Raw genomic sequence first — 20,058 nt, forward strand, 5'->3', positions numbered from 1 at the left:
CAGATTTACCTTTTGCTATGCAATACCCGTGTCACATCCTGAGCATGTGATAGAAATCAACTGAAAAGTTTTCTTATCAACCCAAGTGAATACATATTACAGGTGACTGTCATGAAGCTTGTTCAATCTTTAACCTTCCGTATCCTTTCAGGAATGCTTACTATGATACAAGAATATTGTAGTAACATAAGGCATTCAAATGTAAGGCGATATAAACTTTAGAATTGTGTACTTTGGCTCATTTACGCTCAAACTATACAATTTTATTCTTAGAATGGTTCTACAACAATTTTACACAAAATCCTGAAGGGAGGTGATGCATTGTCTTGGGGTTGGTTCACATCCAATGCAGTAACTCTCCATGAGGGTCAGGTATGTGGGTGGAGAGCAGGAGTTGGAGATGGGGACAGAGCTCAGACAGATCATCCTGCCATCAAGGGCTAGGAAGTTCTTTGATCCCTGCATTTGAACAGCCACTAGTTCCAATGGGGAAGTGACACAGGAACAGTGACAGGGCATCATACAAAGGGCACCAGGGCTATCCACGGGAAACTCTGACCCTGCACGACTGTACCTCAACACAATGTTGTGGCAATGTTTCTATACCCAGCAATACACTGGATTAAAGACAAGAAGTGGATTCGGTCTCAGTCTTTGAAAGCCAGATTGCATTCAAAATGTCAGATGTATAGTAGTAAGATTCCAAGTTTATGAACAAATAATAAACATGAGTATTGTAAACATTTCCGTACAATAAAAGGTTGTTAAACAAAATGGGATAGCAGCATTTTATCATTAACTGTACAGACTATTGATGATATTGGCATTCTTGACAATGATGGGCAAAACATAAAAAATACAAAAATTGTTTCTATTGGTCATCGGGTGCTGGATGTCAGGATGCTTTAGAAAAAGGCTCACCATCATCATCTTCACAAGGGAGGATGTTGCCCATTTATTTTTGTTTTAGGTTTTATTGTTACTGATAACAAACTGTATTTCTCTGAGCAATTGTATTATGAGAATTTGTTCTTACCATGTAATATAGTATTGATATTATTAATTTCATTAATTTGTATTAACAATGCCAATTATTATAAATGAGACATGTGGAAGAAATGTTTTTTTGTTTTTTTTTTTACCATAGAATACTATAACATAAATAGTTCCGTAGTCAGGTGTTTGAAATATTAAAAAAATATTAAAACACATATTGACACATTGAATATTTATAACACCATGTGAAAACATATGAAGTGGAGTGCTGTGACACAGTGTGAAAAGTATTCTCTTTTTGCTTGTAACCTGAGTAAAAAAATGATTAACTTTTATTGCATCTCACCTCCTCCAGGTATGTTTCTCCCACGTAGTCATAAAGCGTTCTGTTGATTTGCACCTGACTTTCGCATTCGCTTTGGCTTCCATGTCCCTGCCTGTCCAAGCTGATGCCTGCAAAAGCATGTTGACCAGAGCTAGATTGTCCCTGGCACCTGCTTAGTGAGACTACGGAGTCATCAACAATACGAACACTACCACGCCTCATCTGTCTACTTATATAAGAGCTGATGGAAACTTGCAGGAGCATGGATAATGGAAACAAACAAACTACTGATATTTTTGGAGTCAGGAAATGCTGTATCAAATTATTGACAGCGGTGTAACTGTTAGTATGTCAATAATCAGTCATTAAGATGAGGCAGGTCTATTATTGAGAACTAGTTGCATTAGAATGAACTGGTGAAGCCCCACTTAGAGTGTAAACGTTGTCTTCTCTATACTCCATGACTCCCTCAATTTGCCAGAATTTACAGTGTAGACCAATCGGCTAAAATAGGTCAGTACATTTTCGATTGGTTGAAATAAAACAAAATATTTGCAGGTAAAACAACTAATTTTATTTACTAACTTTCTACTGCAGCATAGAATTAGTCACTTCTTGCAAGAAGTACAACGCTAATAACGCCAATTTTGTACATTTGCCAGGGCAGGTGGAAGGGAGGTCGGATAGGATGGCCTCACCTTGCAGAGCTCTAGTGCCTCCTTGTGGTTAGTCAGGTGTCTACAAGCTCAATTATAGTTGTTCGCAAGAGAATGAGCTCACCTTCCATTGCAGTGGATGAAATAACATTTTAAAAAACAAAATAATATAGAAGGATATTGTGTGATGCACCATCTTTAGTCCTCCACATTTACTGGATTGATAAACAAATGCTAAAGAGAACATCCCCAAGACAGTTATTTTTTCATTTCTCATCAATACTAGCATGTGGTATTGACAAGACATAATACAATAAAATATAGTTCTGGGTGTTCCTTTAACACCTGCTGTGCCAGGCTTGGCAACTATTATAGGCTAGAGATTTCTCCTTCGAATCCTCAAGACAACAAGGTAGAAAAACAAGGGAATCTGCCCTCTGGCTGGAAAATAAAACCTAATTGATTCAGGGTTAGCATAAAACATTTCTGATCCCTGATCAGGAACCTGCCTTCTGAGTGTCTCGGGGGGAGTTAAAAAAAAAAAAACCTACTTTGTTTCATCTTGAAACATATAGATTTTTCCTATGTATTTTATATTTGAATGGATTCACAATAGGCACAATAGAATTCCCCCTTGAGGCCTTAAGATAGGAATGAAATCCACTGAGACCATTCTATCAGCCAGATGGGAGGTGATGCCAGTAAGTGTCTCTTCAGTAGAAGCATATCACTTGATATAAGGAGTGCAGCTTGTAAAAGTCATGAGTCACTGGACTTGGCTGGATTTGCTGGCTCAGCAAAAAGCTGCAGGATTCCGGCTTTTCCACTTTTCGTCCTTTTTTAATACAATTGTTATGACAACAACTCCACAGCTCCATGGGATCTGTAAAAGTGGATGAAGACGCAACAATAACGGTCAGATAAAAAGAGGAGGAAGAATATCAGGGAAGGTCATTAGAGGGTTGATAATTGGTTGGTTAATTATTACCATAGACAGATATAACCTCAGTTCCTCAAATATGGCTGTGTGTGGTGCGGCTGTGCATGGATTACTGGGCAGCTCAGTGACAGAGGGCAAGTCAGGGCCAGCTATTAAAGGCCTGTTAATGTGGTTAATTAGCGGACTAAGGGGCCATAAAAGTCCTCCTGCCAGCCAGCCGCATAGATCAGAGCTCTGTCCTCACATCTGCTCAGCATTGCTCACCTGTTAGCATGCCAGGAAGGCTGGAATAAATACATTTACTTTAAATAAGCAGTTCTTCCAACAGATTTGCCCTACGAAAGAGAAAGATGTAAAAACATAAGCATTCAGAGCGACTTCTTCGTTATTTGGAATGGAAGATATTTCACTCCGCAAAACTCAAGTTGTCAGGAGTTTGCAGGGGCCACAACAGTCATATTTGCTTACTGTAAATCTGTTCTTTTACTTCTTATCTGTATTTGCCTTGTAATAGGTGATGTGCTTTTCCCAGAATATCTGGGCCCCCTCTGTCTTATTGACAATGGCTAATTTCTAGGCAAACATGTGAAATATGACACTTGCTTGTATTCGGCCACTTTGCACCATTTTTCTTAACCTGATTGAGGAGGAGTCAATGACAGAGCCTTGACCTCAGGCTAGTTTGGTAGTTTACAGAAACACTCCTTTATAGTCAAATCAAAAGCAGCGGTAGCCTATTGTTGAGGTCTCAGAAACTGATTAACAATCGGTAGTAAAACATAACAACCTCAAAGGCTACTTATCACAGGCTTGTCTTTGTCAAAGGACCGGCTGATGCCATATCAAATGGCAAAAAAACAACACATGAATTACACTGGAACCCAAATTGTACTTTGGGGTCAAATAAAAACAATGTATTTGTACATTTTTAGACTTCATTGAAGTATGTAAGGGCTCAATCAGGCCTTAACCCAAATTATGTTGAACAAATCCATATATGCCATTTTCAGCAGATTTGAAATATTTTAAACCGCCAGTACCAGCTCTGACATGCCTTGGGTACAGACATGTTAGGGCCAGTTCACACTAGAATGACAGCTCAGGCCTGATGTTAGCCCATATTCACAGACATCCTTCAAAAACTTCAACAGAAAGACAAAGCCAGAGTATAGGGAGATCAGCAATGCTAATCATCATGTATGAATGTTGTGTTACGTTCCCGCCATTGTCTCCTAGAGTAGAAGGTACTTGTAGTATCACTGTTCCTCTGGGCCTTGTGAGCTGTGAAGTGTGACTGACCAGGCCAGCTTAGTGATGCGGTGTGAACTTTGACACCATGTCAGAGGAGGAACTCCAGCTCACGAGGTAGACTAAAACATGTACCCCATTATGTACTTCTAGTACACTAGGAACTCCCAAATGATGTGTGACATCAACAGTACACATCCAGTTAGCATACATTTATTTAGTAGATTTAAGAGTAGATATAGAGTCATCAGACTTTTACAACATTTGTATATGGAAAGTTCTTCATATCAGTCTCTGTTTCCAAGTGCAAGGATTATGGGACTATCATCACAGTTTAAACTGTGCCAACACAAATATCAAGTCAAACCATAGGAGACCATAACGATGAAGAACATGATCAATTATACACAACAAAATAAGAAAACATCTGAGTGGAGACAAGATGAAGGATTCTTCTTTTTTATCACAACTGGGTCCTGTGGTCCTTGATCAGGGAAAGACCGACTGGGAACTTGTGAGCCATAACAGGTTGGATTCCACCTGGAGATTCAGTGTCCCAGTCACACTTAACGTCTGACGTGCCACCCTTCACACCTGAACAAGCCAACCTCACTTGAAACGCTGGGAAAGAGGTGACAGCGGTCATCCAGTTAACATGACAGGGCATTTTTGCATAGAGACATCATTGTACATTTTCATTAACAAATCGGAAGAGTCATTTCAAATGAGGTGTGTGAGGATTTGGTCCACAGAGCTCAATAATATATGTAAAAGCAACGATAGACAATATGTTTTTTATGATAATAAATTGTAATATGGTGAGAACACTGATATCTTCCCACTAGATCTAAAATGCCAACCGTGGATGTATAGACTTCGCATTGACAAATGTACTTGATTGCTTACTTTTTTTTTTTTTTTTTTTTACTTTTCATTGGTTAAACATTTATCTTTTACAAGTATGTGACTCAAAGACCCAATATCTTCAAAGTTGCCAAACATGAACTTGGTTTAGATCGGGTTCTGCAACGTCATGTCGAAATCGTCATAATTATCAACAAGACAAAGGTTAATTACCCAGGCAAAATGTGAGTCCAACAAAAGTGCCACGAGGCATTTTCATGACTGTCTGACATCAGAACACTGAGTTTACTGTGCAATGCCAAAAAGCTGCCACTGGAGACCATTCACGATGCCACATCCAAAGCACCTTTTTAAAAATGTATATTATTAACATTTTCTTATTTAGTCATACTTTCAAAATGCTGTGCAAAGCTCTGACCATCTCTGAACATGACCTACATCATAACAAGTGGCCAATGTGAAGGTAAAACATAGCATTAAGTCTATTTACCCTGATAGGAGAGGATTAGAGAGATTTGTTATCACTGTCTGTGTCTCTAATTGATACAGACTAATAGGCTGCAAGTATATTTGGTTTCTGATCCTAATTAAGGCCTCACTCTGCAATCACAAACATGCTGATAGGGTGGTCATGATAGGTGTAATATAACTTGTGCAAATGTATGACGTTCTGCATTTTAGAAATATTATTTTTGTTACAATTTATCACCTTTTTATGAACAGGAGACTGCTCTACAGCAGTTTCTCTCCTATGCACTGTGTTCATTTCTATTTCCAGAGGCAGAAGCGTGCTATGGAATGCCAGTAGACTCAATTAAAAGGTTTACCTGACAAGGGCACTTAAGCATATCTGGCATTTATAGACAGCTACTGCATTGACACCATTCTGATTACTATTACTTTACAGCTCCCGTGTTTATTCAGAATAAATCTGACCAATATAGAGGATATTAGGGGGCAGTAAGTATATTGTAAATGAAAGTTTATGGTAAAACTGCCCCATAAACACGTGGCTATATAAGTTAGTAGAGCACTGCAGAGGCAATTGTTTTTTATTGAAGGTGGTTAGAGTTATTTGCCCGGTTTAGTTTCTTTTTATTTGCTCTAATTAATTTGTCTGTTTACATAGATTATGAAAACATTCACTTTTTGATTGGCCATTAACATATTTCATTCTGATTCATGATGATCTGTCAAAAATTATAGTTTAAATTAGTCCATAAGGAAGATTTAGCAACTGTAGTGGCAGGACACATGAGCAGTAACTGCTCTGAGCATATTATGAATAGAAATGGTCTGGATTTGTTTTCAGTTACTCTTTTATTTGGAAACCACTGGTTCCTGTAGGCATATGAGAGAGAATTTAGTTTTGGTCGGCCATCTTGATATTTAAACAGCAAAGCTACGCTAATGGCTGTTGGCTGATAATCTGGTTGGCCTGTATGTTTTGGAGGTGTGCTGTATTTAAACTTGTCTCAATAAGCAGCTTTTAGGCATCTCAGATACTATCGTAGCATCAGACTGTCTCAACAAACATTTCCCAGTTACTGTGGTGAAGACATTTTTACAGCATTACCCACAATAAAATTTACAACCTACAGAGTACTAAGAGCAAGCCTGTTGTTTATACAAATTATTCTGTGTTTACCTGGCAAAAGAGACCACTGAAGGAGAGAAAGGGTTGTCACAAATGTTGTTCATTACAAAAAATATAGATTTTTAAATCAATCCAAATCAATCCATTGTATTCAAATTTCAGAGCCGCCACTGTCCATACATCATGCCAATGATGAAAACCATTATCCGCTATCACACTGTTTCACTGACAATGCTAATAATGACCTGGACATGAAGATGGCTGTATTTTTCTGGCCTAGAAATACAGGTGGATAATTAGAATATATAGTATTCATGATCAGGTTTTTTTTGTCATATCAGTGTTTAAAAGGAAGGCAGATAATTCAAAAACATTTCATCTGGAGCCCCGTTTACACCAGCCTGTAACAAATGTCCTCTGTCTTGATCTTGTCCACATTCTGATTGTGCGTATATTTTTAGATAGATAATAAAGCAACACTTAGTGGTCTTGATTGCAATTAGATTTACAAGTGTAAATTGGCAAGATCAGAAACAAAGAACACGTTAAAACCAGGCCAAACCAACCCATCTACCAATACCAGTGAGTCCATTTGTTGATATGCTGTCACTGGCTGTGGATTCAGGCAAAAGTTCAGGTTGCTGCTATTAGGAGGTACTTCCTGGTGTTCAGGAGGGCACTGATATGGACTGATACCACCTGTGGTGTTTGACGCAAATACGGACCTTAGAGCTGAGGGTCAAAGGTCAAAACCATTGTCATTTCAAGGAGTCCAAACAAGACCTGACACACAACAGGAAATGCTTTGTCCTGACCAAGTGTCAGTCCACATTGAGTTGTCAAGTCTGGTTCGAAACAAAAAACAAAGGATTGATATTCAAATGTATTTCCTTCCCTGACAGGAGATTGCTGAGTCAAAGGTTCTTGATTCATATTTATATTTTCAAAATATGAGGGTTTATTTCACAGGTATTAGACAAACCACATTAAAACAGAAAATATTGTCCTCTGTCAGCTTTACAATTACACTTCGGTAATTAAAATATGATTTTCCTATCAGCGTGTGTGTTGTGTGAGGCGGGGCTCACATTACACATTACACATGTTTAATGATACACTCAAGATAGTTTCCAACATTACCTGCTACCATTATTGGGTCATTATTGGATCTACCTGTCTAGTGTAGAAGGCCCTAGAATCTTACCACCCCACAGTGCTTCTACCTGGGTCTCTGAATCTCTTCCCACGGCTCTGAATCTCTTCCGGGGTCAGGAGATGTTCCTCAGCAGATGGAGTCTCCTGCTCTGTTTATTCACATTGCCCTTTGGACGCCGCACCCTACCTTCAGTAACTCGATTGCCAAATAGTTCGGAGCTGTACGTGCAGTGCAGCAAGATAGATACCACAAGGCTCTTCGGAGAGCGCCTACCCGTCGCGGGCTGTGATAACGGGTAGAGGGGTGGAGATGACGTTAAAACCTTTCTATTCTCCTGTAGCCAATCGCGCCTTATCCTGCCACTCAGTTTTGGCAGTGTAAACAGTCATGGATCCTTGGTGAGTTGGCACCGGCCCTGCACATCCCGTTGACACAGGGTACCATTTATCTATGACTGCATCTGACAGTTGAACAAAAACTCTACATCATTATGATACAAATAAATAGACTGGAACTCTACATCATTATGATACAAATAAATACATTGTTTTCTTTAAGTTTTCAATTCCTATTTATTCAGAGATAAAGTGTGTACTAAATTCATATATCAAATTGCTTATCCCAGTAATTCCTAATTTAAATTAATTTTTGTCCCGCTAAATTCCTCTAAAAAGCATACATGTATGTTGTGTTCAGTAAGCTCAAAAGCTACACTCAATCAATTGAAATAGTATTTTACATCGTAGATGCTTCTGAAATTGTGTGACAGGTATTCATATTTTGGAAAGATTTCAGAAAATGCTTTCTTATGTAAAAGATTTGCTTTAAACCTAACTATGAAGAATGAGACCAAAAGTTTACAATAAAGCTTTTAATACAAATTACTTAGAAAATATACACATATTATCATTATTATTGCATGGAATCATAACCATTTACAAGTATTTATACTATGGGACGAGCAGAGCAGAAGAGATATCAACACTAGAAACAGTAGAAGTCATGATAAAAGTAAAAGACAGCAGTTTTATATTTATATATTTATATCTTTCTCTGTTCTTTTTCTCATTCTGACAAGACAGAGCAACACCTTTCGCTATGCTATAGGACACGGGCAGTCATGTTCTGATCATAACCCGTTCATTGAACCGTTTGATTGGCTGCCGTGGGTGACAGTCGATCGATCTACTGTGCACGGCCGACGTTCGCGTTAGTCTGCATTGTTCTTCAAAAAAAACATTTTTTTCTCAAAAAACGCAGGAAACAGTAGCGAGTCTTTATTCTTCTTTCTTTTGGGTTGCTGACTCCTGCATTGGACTTGTGTGTTACTCAAGCTGTTGACTCTGTTGCAGGTCGGATTCGCTCTAAAGTCTATTTCTCCTATTTCTGTCAGACCATTTGTCAGTATTCTTCTTTGATTGTCATTTGAATTGATGGAGACACCAGGCCGCTGCTGCTGGTCACCATGCCAATGTTGCCCGGCATGCCGGAGCCAGGCGGCGTGGGCGTCGTGGTGGACGCAGGCTGAGGCTGTTGCATTTTCTTCTTGTTGACCTTCCTCTCTTTGGCGCGTCGATTCTGAAACCAGATTTTCACCTGTGGGATACAGAAAATATGAAAGATAAGTGGCCAGTTTGGTAAACCTTTGAGAATGTTTCTAGTGTGTGCGTCGTGACAGTGTCTGTGATAATGTGTGGTTTTTGCATGCCGAATAAACCAGGTCCAGTGGGTGGATTTGGTAAGTGGACTGCTCATTCAATTGTGACTGAGCAAGCTTTTTTAGACAGGCTACTATAAAAGCAGCCCTTTCAATAAAGTCTAGACAGCCTGGGACACAGATATCGGTAGGTTGTCCAAATACTCAGCTGCCTTGCTGAACTACATTGGCCACCTGAACTTGGCCTCTAATTTAAAGGGCTGCCTGAGACCTGAAAAAGGCAACTGACTGTGCTCTGGCTCTGATGTGTGTCTATATGTAATCCATGGTTAGGTTAAGTTTAGGCATAAAGGCTAGGGTACAGAGGTTAAGGTTAGGGGTTGTGAATGTGTGTGTTTACTAGAGAAACTGACTAAAAGAAAGTGGGAGAGAGGGAGAGAGAGAGACTTTTGGGGCATTTTTCACATGCCAATAAAGACATTTATATTAATCTGTGAAACACAGAGAGAGAGAGAAAAAAAATAGACAGAGAACAGAGACAGTGGCCTCTCTCATGTCATTTATATCTGACCTGTCGTTCTGAGAGGCTGAGGGAGGTGGCCAGCTCTGCTTTCCTTCGGATGGTGATATAGCGGCTGTAGTGGAACTCCTTCTCCAGCTCCAACCGTTGGTGATCTGTATACACAACTCGATACTTGTCTTTCGTTCGTGTCTTACCACCTGCAACAGAGTTGGAGCACTGCACATCAGTCAACTTTCATACTGGTTGTGTAGAGATTAGAACCACCACTTTTCTGTGGACTTTAACAGGCAAGCTGTTGCTAGAATATCTTCCCTATCCATGTTCTTTGCTATTCAAATATGGAGCACAAACTAGCTGAGCAGACATTTTCATAAGATTGAGATGTGATTCTGAGCAGGGTCATTCAAAGAGTCCCTCTCACAAGGATGCAGGACATTGGTTTTAATGAGAGGAGGGCTGGGCTCTCCGCTAATGTCAGATTTTACATTAACTTACAATACATGCCATAAAGAAACGATATTAGAGGATCGAGTGAAGATGAGACGGACATCTGCGAAAATGCAGTTTCTGCTTCATTTCATACCTGAAACCTTTCACTAAAACACACACAGATGAACTAGCAAGGCCTCGGGATGAGTTTTTTCTTTTAAATTAGGTACCGTAAATCAAAAGTCACTTAATTGTCTCTGTAGTGAACGGTGGAACCTAAGTGCCGCAGCGACCAAGTTAAAGATTAAAATGTCTGAGCTAGGAGGGCGAGGGGCCTTCTGTGGAGGCACCAGGCTCGGACTGACGACCAGACAGTTATCCAGGCCATTAGGCGGCTGAAACACAGAACAACCCCTCCTGTGCCGCTGTTTCCCAAATTGATCCTCTTCACCCACTGATTCGTAATAGTGCTCCTCCGATGGCTGTTGTTTTCTAATTGCCATGTTGACACAGGTCGAACCTCTCCTAAAGAGACAGTGTCTGTAGCATATGTCTATAGGGCGGGGGGGAGGGGGGGGGGTCGGGGGGTGTTGTTGACCTGCGTTAATTGCTGCATTAATAAAACACCATACTGATTGGAGTGGTTACCATCACCAACAACAACACAGTTTGCCATCGCATGCCGAGGCCTTCAGTGGGCTAACTTTGAGCATGTACATTAGGAGTCAAAGCTTTCTAATCTATTCTTTTATTTTACCAGTTAAGTTGACTGGGAAGACATTCTCACTTAAAAGAATATCCTGAGAGAAAGTAGGGTTTACTGCATTTCTAAGCGACAGAAGAATGCTTCACCTTGCAGGCTTGGGATTGTCAGATGCTCTAACCACTAGGCTACCTTCTGCGATGGTAATGCTGTACTGGGGGAAAAGGTGGTCTCAGAAATATTTGAGTTTTCCTTGCTCAAACTTTTATGAAACAAAAGCATTTAAGAACCATTAAATACACATAATCCAAATGTGAAAAGTTTAGTGTCATTATTTACATTGCATAAGTAAGGAATTGTTGATTCACTGTGTGTAAATCTTTGTTTGACCTGTACTTCTGTAATCGTTGCCACTGATGGCTGGTAAGATAAATGGTTTAGCAGTGGAGGTAATGAGATATTGGTGAGAATGAACAGTTTGCCAGCCAGTATGATAAAGTGACAGAGCTCTTCTCTAGAGTTAATCTATAACAAGGACCGTAAAACTCCCTATCTGGGTCCACCATGAACTGGAAAGACAAATTCAGGTTAAAATTTTTAGTTTTGAAACAACTAGGCCCATTAGCTAAATTGAAATGGACATTTATGGCAGCCCCAAAGTCAGTTCTCCTCTGTGCTCTATAATCATTAGTGGTTCCAGGGAGCCCCTGACTACACATTCATTCCTGGTTTGTTCTTCTATACAGCAAGAAGGGCTTTCCAAGTGTAGTCACTGCTTTCCTACATGGGAAATGAACTTACAGCCCTGGCATTTTAACTGCCATGTTCTACCAACTGATGTAAACGGGTCAGTCTAGACCGGTCAGTTACACCTTCACCATAGACCAAACTGACCAGTCTAGACTGACTAGTTTACATCAGTTGGTAAATAATTTATCGGAAATAATTTGTCATTTTCTATGTGCCCTTTGTGGTTTTTAAGCCCACAGATAAAATGCATGCCCGAAATTTCATTCAAATGGAGGTGATGAGAAAAATCAAACCCAAATACAGACATACGAATAAAATACATAATAAAAAATACATAATACGTAATTTAATAAAAATCTAGGAACAGTAGTTTTCATAGAAATAACGTGATGTTGTTGCTTGACTAAGCATATTAGTAGGCCTATATTGGCCTCATGAGGTCTAGTCCAGTGGAGTGAAAGCGTGAACCCAGCGTAATCCTGCCTTGAGACATAATAATGCCTTACAAAGAATTACAACATAGCAAACAATTCTAGTTACAGCATACAGGAAGAAAACCAATAGATTAATTTGCATAACAATATCGTAAAACTTCCCAAGGCTATTTCATTCTAATTACTTCCAGTGTCTCAGCTGAGTCTAAGGAATGCCTATTGATATTATGAAAGAAATCCTAAAATATAATAAAATATTGTGAGATATTGATAAAGAAATGTGACTGCCCACTTGATATGCGAAACATATCATATTTGTGAAGCTTACATCAGACAAAATTAAAGAGACATTTGATAATGTTAATACAGTAAATTACAGCCAAACTCACATTATACCTATTCTTAACCACTAGCCGCCTACTAGTCTACTGATGCAACTGATCACCGGGCGCTTATTATGTCAATAGGTCATCATACATTGCATCTATAATGTATACCCTGGTTAACCCTAAACTTGTAAATACATTACATTGGCCATATTATACCCATAAAACGCATACGATAATACCACTAATTTATGACAGCATCCAAGGTGTGATTCATAAGTTCACAAGCACGGCAAAGAGCACGAGAGAAGCAATTCGTCTGATGAACGCGCACCAGGTTAAGTTCGTCAGCGCCAAATAATATTTAAAAACATAGCAATGTCGAATTGAACGAATTAATCATCTCCAAACAATCAAGCGACGGGTATTTCTGAGTTTAAGAAAATGTAGCTAATGAAAGTGTCCTGAATTCAGTGAACAGGTGCACGCATTTTCAAAGGAGTGGCTGACTCATTATTTAAGAGTATTTGCTTTAAGAAAATCCGTCAACAACCATACATTTGACCCGCCGTCATAATGTGTGTATATTTAGGGTATTAAGATTCTTTAATTTGGAAAAAGTGTCTTATATTTCAGACAACGGTATTACACACTCATTCTTTTTTTCTTTTTTTACACCATTGTAGCCTACCTGAATTGGCCGGTGGTGCGCTCCGCCTCATCCAATCATAAGGGTTTCTGCGCTGAGAATTGGGAGAAAGCTGACCTACAGATGAGTTGATAGAAGTGGAAAGAAGCCCGGGTTGTGGTACTGGAGAGAACTCGGGGGGGCTATACCCAATTGGTCCTGGATTAGATGTGGACGGTCCTGTCCCTGGTCCATACGGTGACCATTCGTCCCGGCTTGGTGGGTAAGCGGGCGTCCAGGTCCCCGTCTGACTGTGGTGAGGGTCATTGTTAATCCCGTGAACGGGGTGGTATCCGGTGAAATCCGAATACTGTGGGGGTGCCGGCACAAAATTCTGATGGTTTAAGTTTATGCTGGGATGTCGCACTGAATTTGGGTACATGTTGGGTTCCTTCTCCAAAAGATAACTCACGTACATCTTTCCGTATTGGAACTCCTGCGCATAGTGTGCGTCCACTGAGTTAATCCTGCCTCCTTACCCCCAGGTTTTTGTTTAAGCAAAGGCCTCCTCTACCTGGCTGGTCTACCTACAGCCTACTCTTCAACTTCTTGTTTGCTAGACACGCTGCCAGTTAGGAGGTGTCGCGCTGACGTCAACATTTTATAGCAGTCATCTCCCGCCCTCTCCTTATCCCACCAAGGACAATTTGCATTAGAGACGGGCCTGCATTTCAAAGGCAGCCTAGCACCAGCATCAAAGCCGTCCCGGGCATTTAGAAGAATGCTACAAATCGCACAGGAGAAACTAACATGAGTTCATGTTGATTTTCCCAATGGGAGAACCTGTCACTGCATTGTCCTACTAACTCCCATAAATGTCTCATGGACTAGAATGGTGAAAGGTCGTGGAACGTGGTAGCCAGGACCGAAGGGGCCAAGGCTTCTATCAAAAATATTTTAAAATATAATGTTTTCATATATTGGCTCCCCCAATTAATTCACATGAAATGTTAAATGTCAGCTACCATATGCAAATGTTTTTATAGGCCAACATTTTCCCGTATTATCATATTTCTGTGTCGAAACAGACAGCGCGGCTCCGCTGTATTTCGGTGAATATCAAACAGATGTCTGGGGTGATATGCCGGTCTAGTCTTGTGTCCATTTTTCACCCCGTTCTCTGAACCAGGAAGAAGTGGTTCATGGAAAATAGGACCATTGCATTTTAATACAACTCATTGCCCTCTCCGTGCACTCGGTTTATGCATTTCGGTTGTCACCCCTCTTGTGTATTTTTTAGAAATACAATTTAGCCAGTCAGGTGAAGAAAAATCCAGGTTTGGGGTTTCACAAGGGTCAGACAATTAACACAGACTTTCTGTAACGAACATTGTAAAGAGTACCACTACAATGTAACGAATATAAAACGAAAGAAGATTTAAAAGCATAATTTCAATCAGTCCACACATTCTATTTTGTGAACTCAGTAATTAAAGATAAAAATGTCTATGCAGGTCATTCGTCTGTTGCAATGAATACTGATCCGACTCTTAAAATTATTAACATAATTACTACGACGTATAGCATCATATTCCAATTATTACTTATGTTTTTCGTTTTTAGTGGTTTTAAATGGTAAGCTATGTATAATAAAATGTAATAGCATGTTTCGAATCGTATTGTTTTTTTTTCTTTTGGTGATATATGTAATAGTAATTTTTTTGGTACATTTAAAAATTAAATAACTTTAGTTTAATTTGGGATGGGATCCAAGTGTGGTGTTTTTGAAAACGAGGACAATTGATTTATTTACATTAATTGCCTTTGCAATTCAATATAAAGTGTACAAAATAAAATTAAAAAAAGCAAAATGTCCTGGTACTCCTAAAGAAATTATGTTTAATGTTACTTTTCTATTGCAACATAACACTTATGCTTATTATAACAGCTTCAACATGTATGAATATACATACACACACACACACACACACACACACACACACATTAGTATAAACATACTATCAGAATGACACAATTTTAATCATAATTTGTGAATTCTATGTCAGGTGTCTGTAAGTAGAATTATGTCAGTATCAAAGTTAAAGACTTATCTATATTTTCCAAATAATTAGAGCATAATATAGCATATCAATGTTATTTTCCCCCTGTTGTGAAGTATGCAAAATTAATATCAATATGTAATCAACATCTTCAATATGTTTCAACAATTTGGACCAGTTAATGTTAAGATAGTATTATGGTAATTGTTCAGGGAGATCTGTACGCTGTGTAGGAGTATTTTCTAGAACAGGTGAGAGTCATTCTACAGATACTTACAGCTCCCACAGCAGTCTAGTTTTCTCATGTCACCTAGCTTTCTCACTCTCGTTCTGTGTGGGCTGATGTATTAACCTGTGCTGTGTGGAGAGCATTGTACTGTGAGGTGACCTCTGTCTGGCCCCTTGGGGGGTGGGGGACTCCTCTGCTAGGCTGAGGGCCCAGGGAAGTGGCCCTTGCTCTGGCTCCCCATGGCTCCTTGTCTGAGACAGTGTTGCCCGGGCTCCGGGAAGACAGAGCCACACAAAGACCAGGGGAAGACGCTCCCATCTCTCCCGCCCCTTACAGTATATATGCGTCCCTCTTTGCCATAGCTCCACGGCTTCACACAGACAACCAGTCTGCCGATCGTTTTCTGTGACTCTCACTCCAAAACATGACTTATTTATAACATGATCTGGATGTAAATATGCATTTGGTCACAATAACTGATAATTTAGCTAATTTTGGTGGGAAGAAATAAATAATCATATGAAAGTGGGCTGAGGTAAGACAAGAAAAAAGTTCAAAGCAGACGGGGGGGACTTGAAAGTGTTAGGTCACACTTCACAACTAGTTGTGACTTCCTTGTCAACACAGGGTGCCATGGAGACAGTCAGGGTGGATGGTCTGTGTGTCATGGAGACAGGGAAGTCTTGACTAGCTGGCTCGCTGGTTGGCTGGCTGACTGTCTGGCTGACTGCTCTACTGTTTCAGCTCAATGCAACAGGTGAACAAATTAGTGTCTCTAGATTAAGGCAGTGGAACTAGAGAAGTGAGAACAATGACATTATATACAAACAAATACAAAATTTACTTCAGTGGTCCTACTTTGAATAAATATAGCCACAGAGTTTCCAGTTCTTACTTAAAATATTTTTACAATCTTTCTAAAAGTGTTATAGTTTAATTATTTTTTAAATTAGTGGTTTAGCAAGTAATGTCGCAATATCTTTTAGACCATTTAGTGTTTTATCTTCATTAGACAATATTAAATGAACAGCCGTGTAATTTTCTATTAAATATGAGCCACATTGTGGCCTAGGGTGATTCAGCTGTTCAAGTGGTTACCCCCAGTGCACACGACCTGCTGCAGCATGGGTTCAAACCGGCTCCGTGCTCTTTCAGCATGAACTCTCTCCTTTTACATTGTTGTTTTCCAAAAAAAAAGACAATTCCTGAAATATATAAAATAAAAATATATACTTCAATACTTCACAATATGTGTAAAAGTATTTTATTAAGCAGCTTTATGTGTTGGAATTCTGGAGGGCATACTGCAACAACTGAATGGTTTGGGTGTATAAATTAACTGTGATATTATTTAATATTTTAGGACATTGTTCATAAAATAAAAAATATTTCGAAATCCAGAAAAACTGGACTTTTAATATAAAATGGACGATTTTGATTTGTTTTTTAAATAAAATTTGAAAAATGATGCTGTTTAATTGACCAATTAACATTTAGAATAATAACAATGCATTCTCACTAGTTTATTTTAATTTGTTTACTTAATATTACAAATGTTAAAATAACTGCAAAACAAGTTTATTTTTGAGAAAAGATTGGGGTAATTTCTGGGGGGGAGATACGTTTTGAGTTTTCTTTATGAATAGTGATGTATCTTTAATTCATATGTCCAAAGATCCAAATAGCAACTGCTGATTGTGCCTCTAAATTATAAGCCATAAATTATTTAAACCCACATTACTGCAATTATGCACTGAATATTCTTCTTATTTTCAAATACATAAATTCTTTCTTCATAGGCTTATCTTATGTACTCAAGAAACAAACAGCTACTACCAAATAAGTTAAATGCACTGTGAGATAGATGCAGATTTGCTTGTACTTTCATTGTTAAGCAACTACAAGATGATTTACCGCCAATGTCCTATCATTGCATTATAGCATTTTGCCAAACCATTCACTTATGCACATTATTAAAATATTACATTATACTTTACCTCTAACAGAACTCACTAATGTACATTATTATATTATATTTTTAAATCTCTCTATTGTCCACAGTTAAATATTACACTATGCCTAATCACTCAATAATGTGTATTATTACACTATGCTTTATCACTCAATCATGTTTATTATTACACTACGCTTTACCACTCAATAATGTGTATTATTACACTATGCTTTACCACTCAATAATGTGTATTATTACACTATGCTTTACCACTCAATAATGTGTATTATTACACTATGCTTTACCACTCAATAATGTGTATTATTACACTATGCTTTATCACTCAATAATGTGTATTATTACACTATGCTTTACCACTCAATAATGTGTATTATTACACTATGCTTTACCACTCAATAATGTGTATTATTACACTATGCTTTATCACTCAATAATGTGTATTATTACACTCTGCTTTGCCACTCAATAATATGTATTATTACACTATGCTTTACCAATCAATAATGTGTATTTTTACACTATGCTTTACCACTCAATAATGTGTATTATTACACTATGCTTTACCACTCAATAATGTGTATTATTACACCATGCTTTACCACTCAATAATGTGTATTATTACACTCTGCTTTACCACTCAATAATGTGTATTATTACACTATGCTTTACCACTCAATAATGTGTATTATTACACTATGCTTTACCTGTCATTAAACATGGTCAACACCTAAATATATCTATATCCATTTATCTATCTATCTCTCTCTATAATTCATATCAGAAACTTTGGTATAAAAAGGCATTTTATGTAGGTAGGGAAAGTTCATAAGGCATATATGTTCATGAGGCATGGTTATTTTATACTACTGAAATTAATGGCAACTGCTGATTATGCTTTTAAAAATATAGAGCCTGATTCATATATATTTTATATAAATATTTTTATATACAGTATGTCGTTCACATTGCTGTGGTACTAGGCTGAAATTTAAAAGAGACCTTGGTGTCAATTTGATTTCCCTGTATAAATACATACATTAAATGAATGCATAAATTAAAACAGACTATAAAAAATGTAATGAATTTATTGACTAGTTTTCCTATTGTCAAATAATCCCCTTTCTCTGTGGGCAAACTGGTCTTCAGTACTGGAAATAAAAACCCGCCCTTTCCACCAGAGCATATAAGTTCAAAATTAAAAGTGTGTGGTACATGATGAATACTGAAAAAAGGTTTCAAATGTCAATGCCTGCGGTCTGTAAAATCTGCACCATGTAAACGGCTCCCTGTCTCCCCCCTATGGTGTCAGTGTGGAACAACATGTACTACTTGCAAACAGTACAAAAACTAGCAACCCTTTTTTTTTACAACAGAATGTTTTACAATGTTTTATTGAACAAAAAAAGACAGGTCCTTCCCTTTTCATTCAGTCTGCATCAGATTGGTTCTGTTTGGTTTAATACACATCAAAAGTGGAAAGGTAGCAGAAAAAGAAGGCGTTACTTTTTTATGTTAATGTTTCAATTTTTTATGAACATATAATACTGTTTGACATGGTTATAGCAACCAAAGGATTGGTTTTACTAGAACACAGTGATAGACTGAATGTGTAAGCCAACAATGTGCAAATAATTATTCTCAGAACTGGCTCCTTTGGCCTGGGATTCTGTCCTCACAGCAGTAATGTAATGCATAATTTCCTTTCCTTTAGCTTCATTGGCCAGAAGTTCTTTTAACTACTCCAAGCAAAATCAAAAATAGAGAAAAAGGAAGTAAAAAAAGACCTCATATCTTCTGCGTTTGTCGCTGCTGATCACTGTGGAAACTAAGGGTCATACTCTGGTATGCTCCAGTAATGGGACGGACACACACATATATGGCTGAAAGAGGCCTGTGTCTCCTTGGAGTCAACCCTCCATTCTGCTCCCAGATCGCCCCACTTCCGGAAGAACACATGAACCTTAATATTCCACGTGTTGACAGATGTGTTGAATTAGGCTAATCCATCGAGCTGCAGCCCAAAACTTCAACTCACAGAGCCATACATAAGTTTGATATCACTCATTGACTGCTAACTCAATTATTTTGTTTTTTTTACATCCAGCTGTTTAGATGGGTTGCACTGTTAGATACAGTGAACTCAAAAAAGTATTTGGGGAGGGACCTATTTTAAATGTTTTTCCAGATTTGTAAACATTTCTTTCAGAATGACTTTGGGGTTAAATTGCTTTATTTTCATCTTTAATTTGAAAATATTGTCATTAATGGATAAAGCATTTAAAAATGACAATGCGTTTGCATATTCATTTCTGTCCAATAGCCATTCATCTTAGCAGTAAAGACTTAATTTGTAAAAATAAAATAAACATATGTAACATTGATGTAAACAAAAACAAAACATTTCCCACAAATGCAAAACTGAAGCAAAGTATGTTTAGTTCACATTTGTGTATTTGTTTCAACTGTGGCCATAAATCGTCATTTGACTGGTTGTTTTTTGTTCTTTTCCTTGTCAAAGTGATGCCAAAGAGCTTAATTAATGTTGAGGTTGGGACTCTATGG

General features: G+C 38.2%; 1 protein-coding gene across 1 annotated transcript; it reads right to left on the minus strand.

The window, feature by feature from the left end:
* Positions 1-8,685: 8,685 nt before the first annotated feature.
* Positions 8,686-13,836, minus strand: cdx1b (caudal type homeobox 1 b). Its single transcript, XM_010903646.4, has 3 exons — positions 13,296-13,836; positions 10,011-10,159; positions 8,686-9,378 (listed from the first exon to the last, which is right to left on the minus strand). Exons 1-3 carry the CDS (start codon positions 13,708-13,710, stop codon positions 9,184-9,186), a joined length of 759 nt encoding a protein of 252 aa, XP_010901948.1. The 5' UTR covers positions 13,711-13,836; the 3' UTR covers positions 8,686-9,183.
* Positions 13,837-20,058: the final 6,222 nt, after the last annotated feature.

Source organism: Esox lucius, chromosome 7 (assembly GCF_011004845.1).
Source record: "Esox lucius isolate fEsoLuc1 chromosome 7, fEsoLuc1.pri, whole genome shotgun sequence".
Taxonomy (NCBI): Eukaryota; Metazoa; Chordata; class Actinopteri; order Esociformes; family Esocidae; genus Esox; species Esox lucius.

What these genes read in the sequence shown, in the direction of transcription:
- cdx1b (XM_010903646.4), bottom strand. Translation starts at nt 13,710, where the DNA reads ATGTACGTGAGTTATCTTTTGGAGAAGGAACCCAACATGTACCCAAAT. An exon ending in CGCACCACCGGCCAATTCAG is followed by an intron (nt 10,160 to 13,295) that starts GTAGGCTACAAT and finishes ACTCTGTTGCAG; the next exon opens with GTGGTAAGACACGAACGAAA. An exon ending in TCAGCCTCTCAGAACGACAG is followed by an intron (nt 9,379 to 10,010) that starts GTCAGATATAAA and finishes TGTATCCCACAG; the next exon opens with GTGAAAATCTGGTTTCAGAA.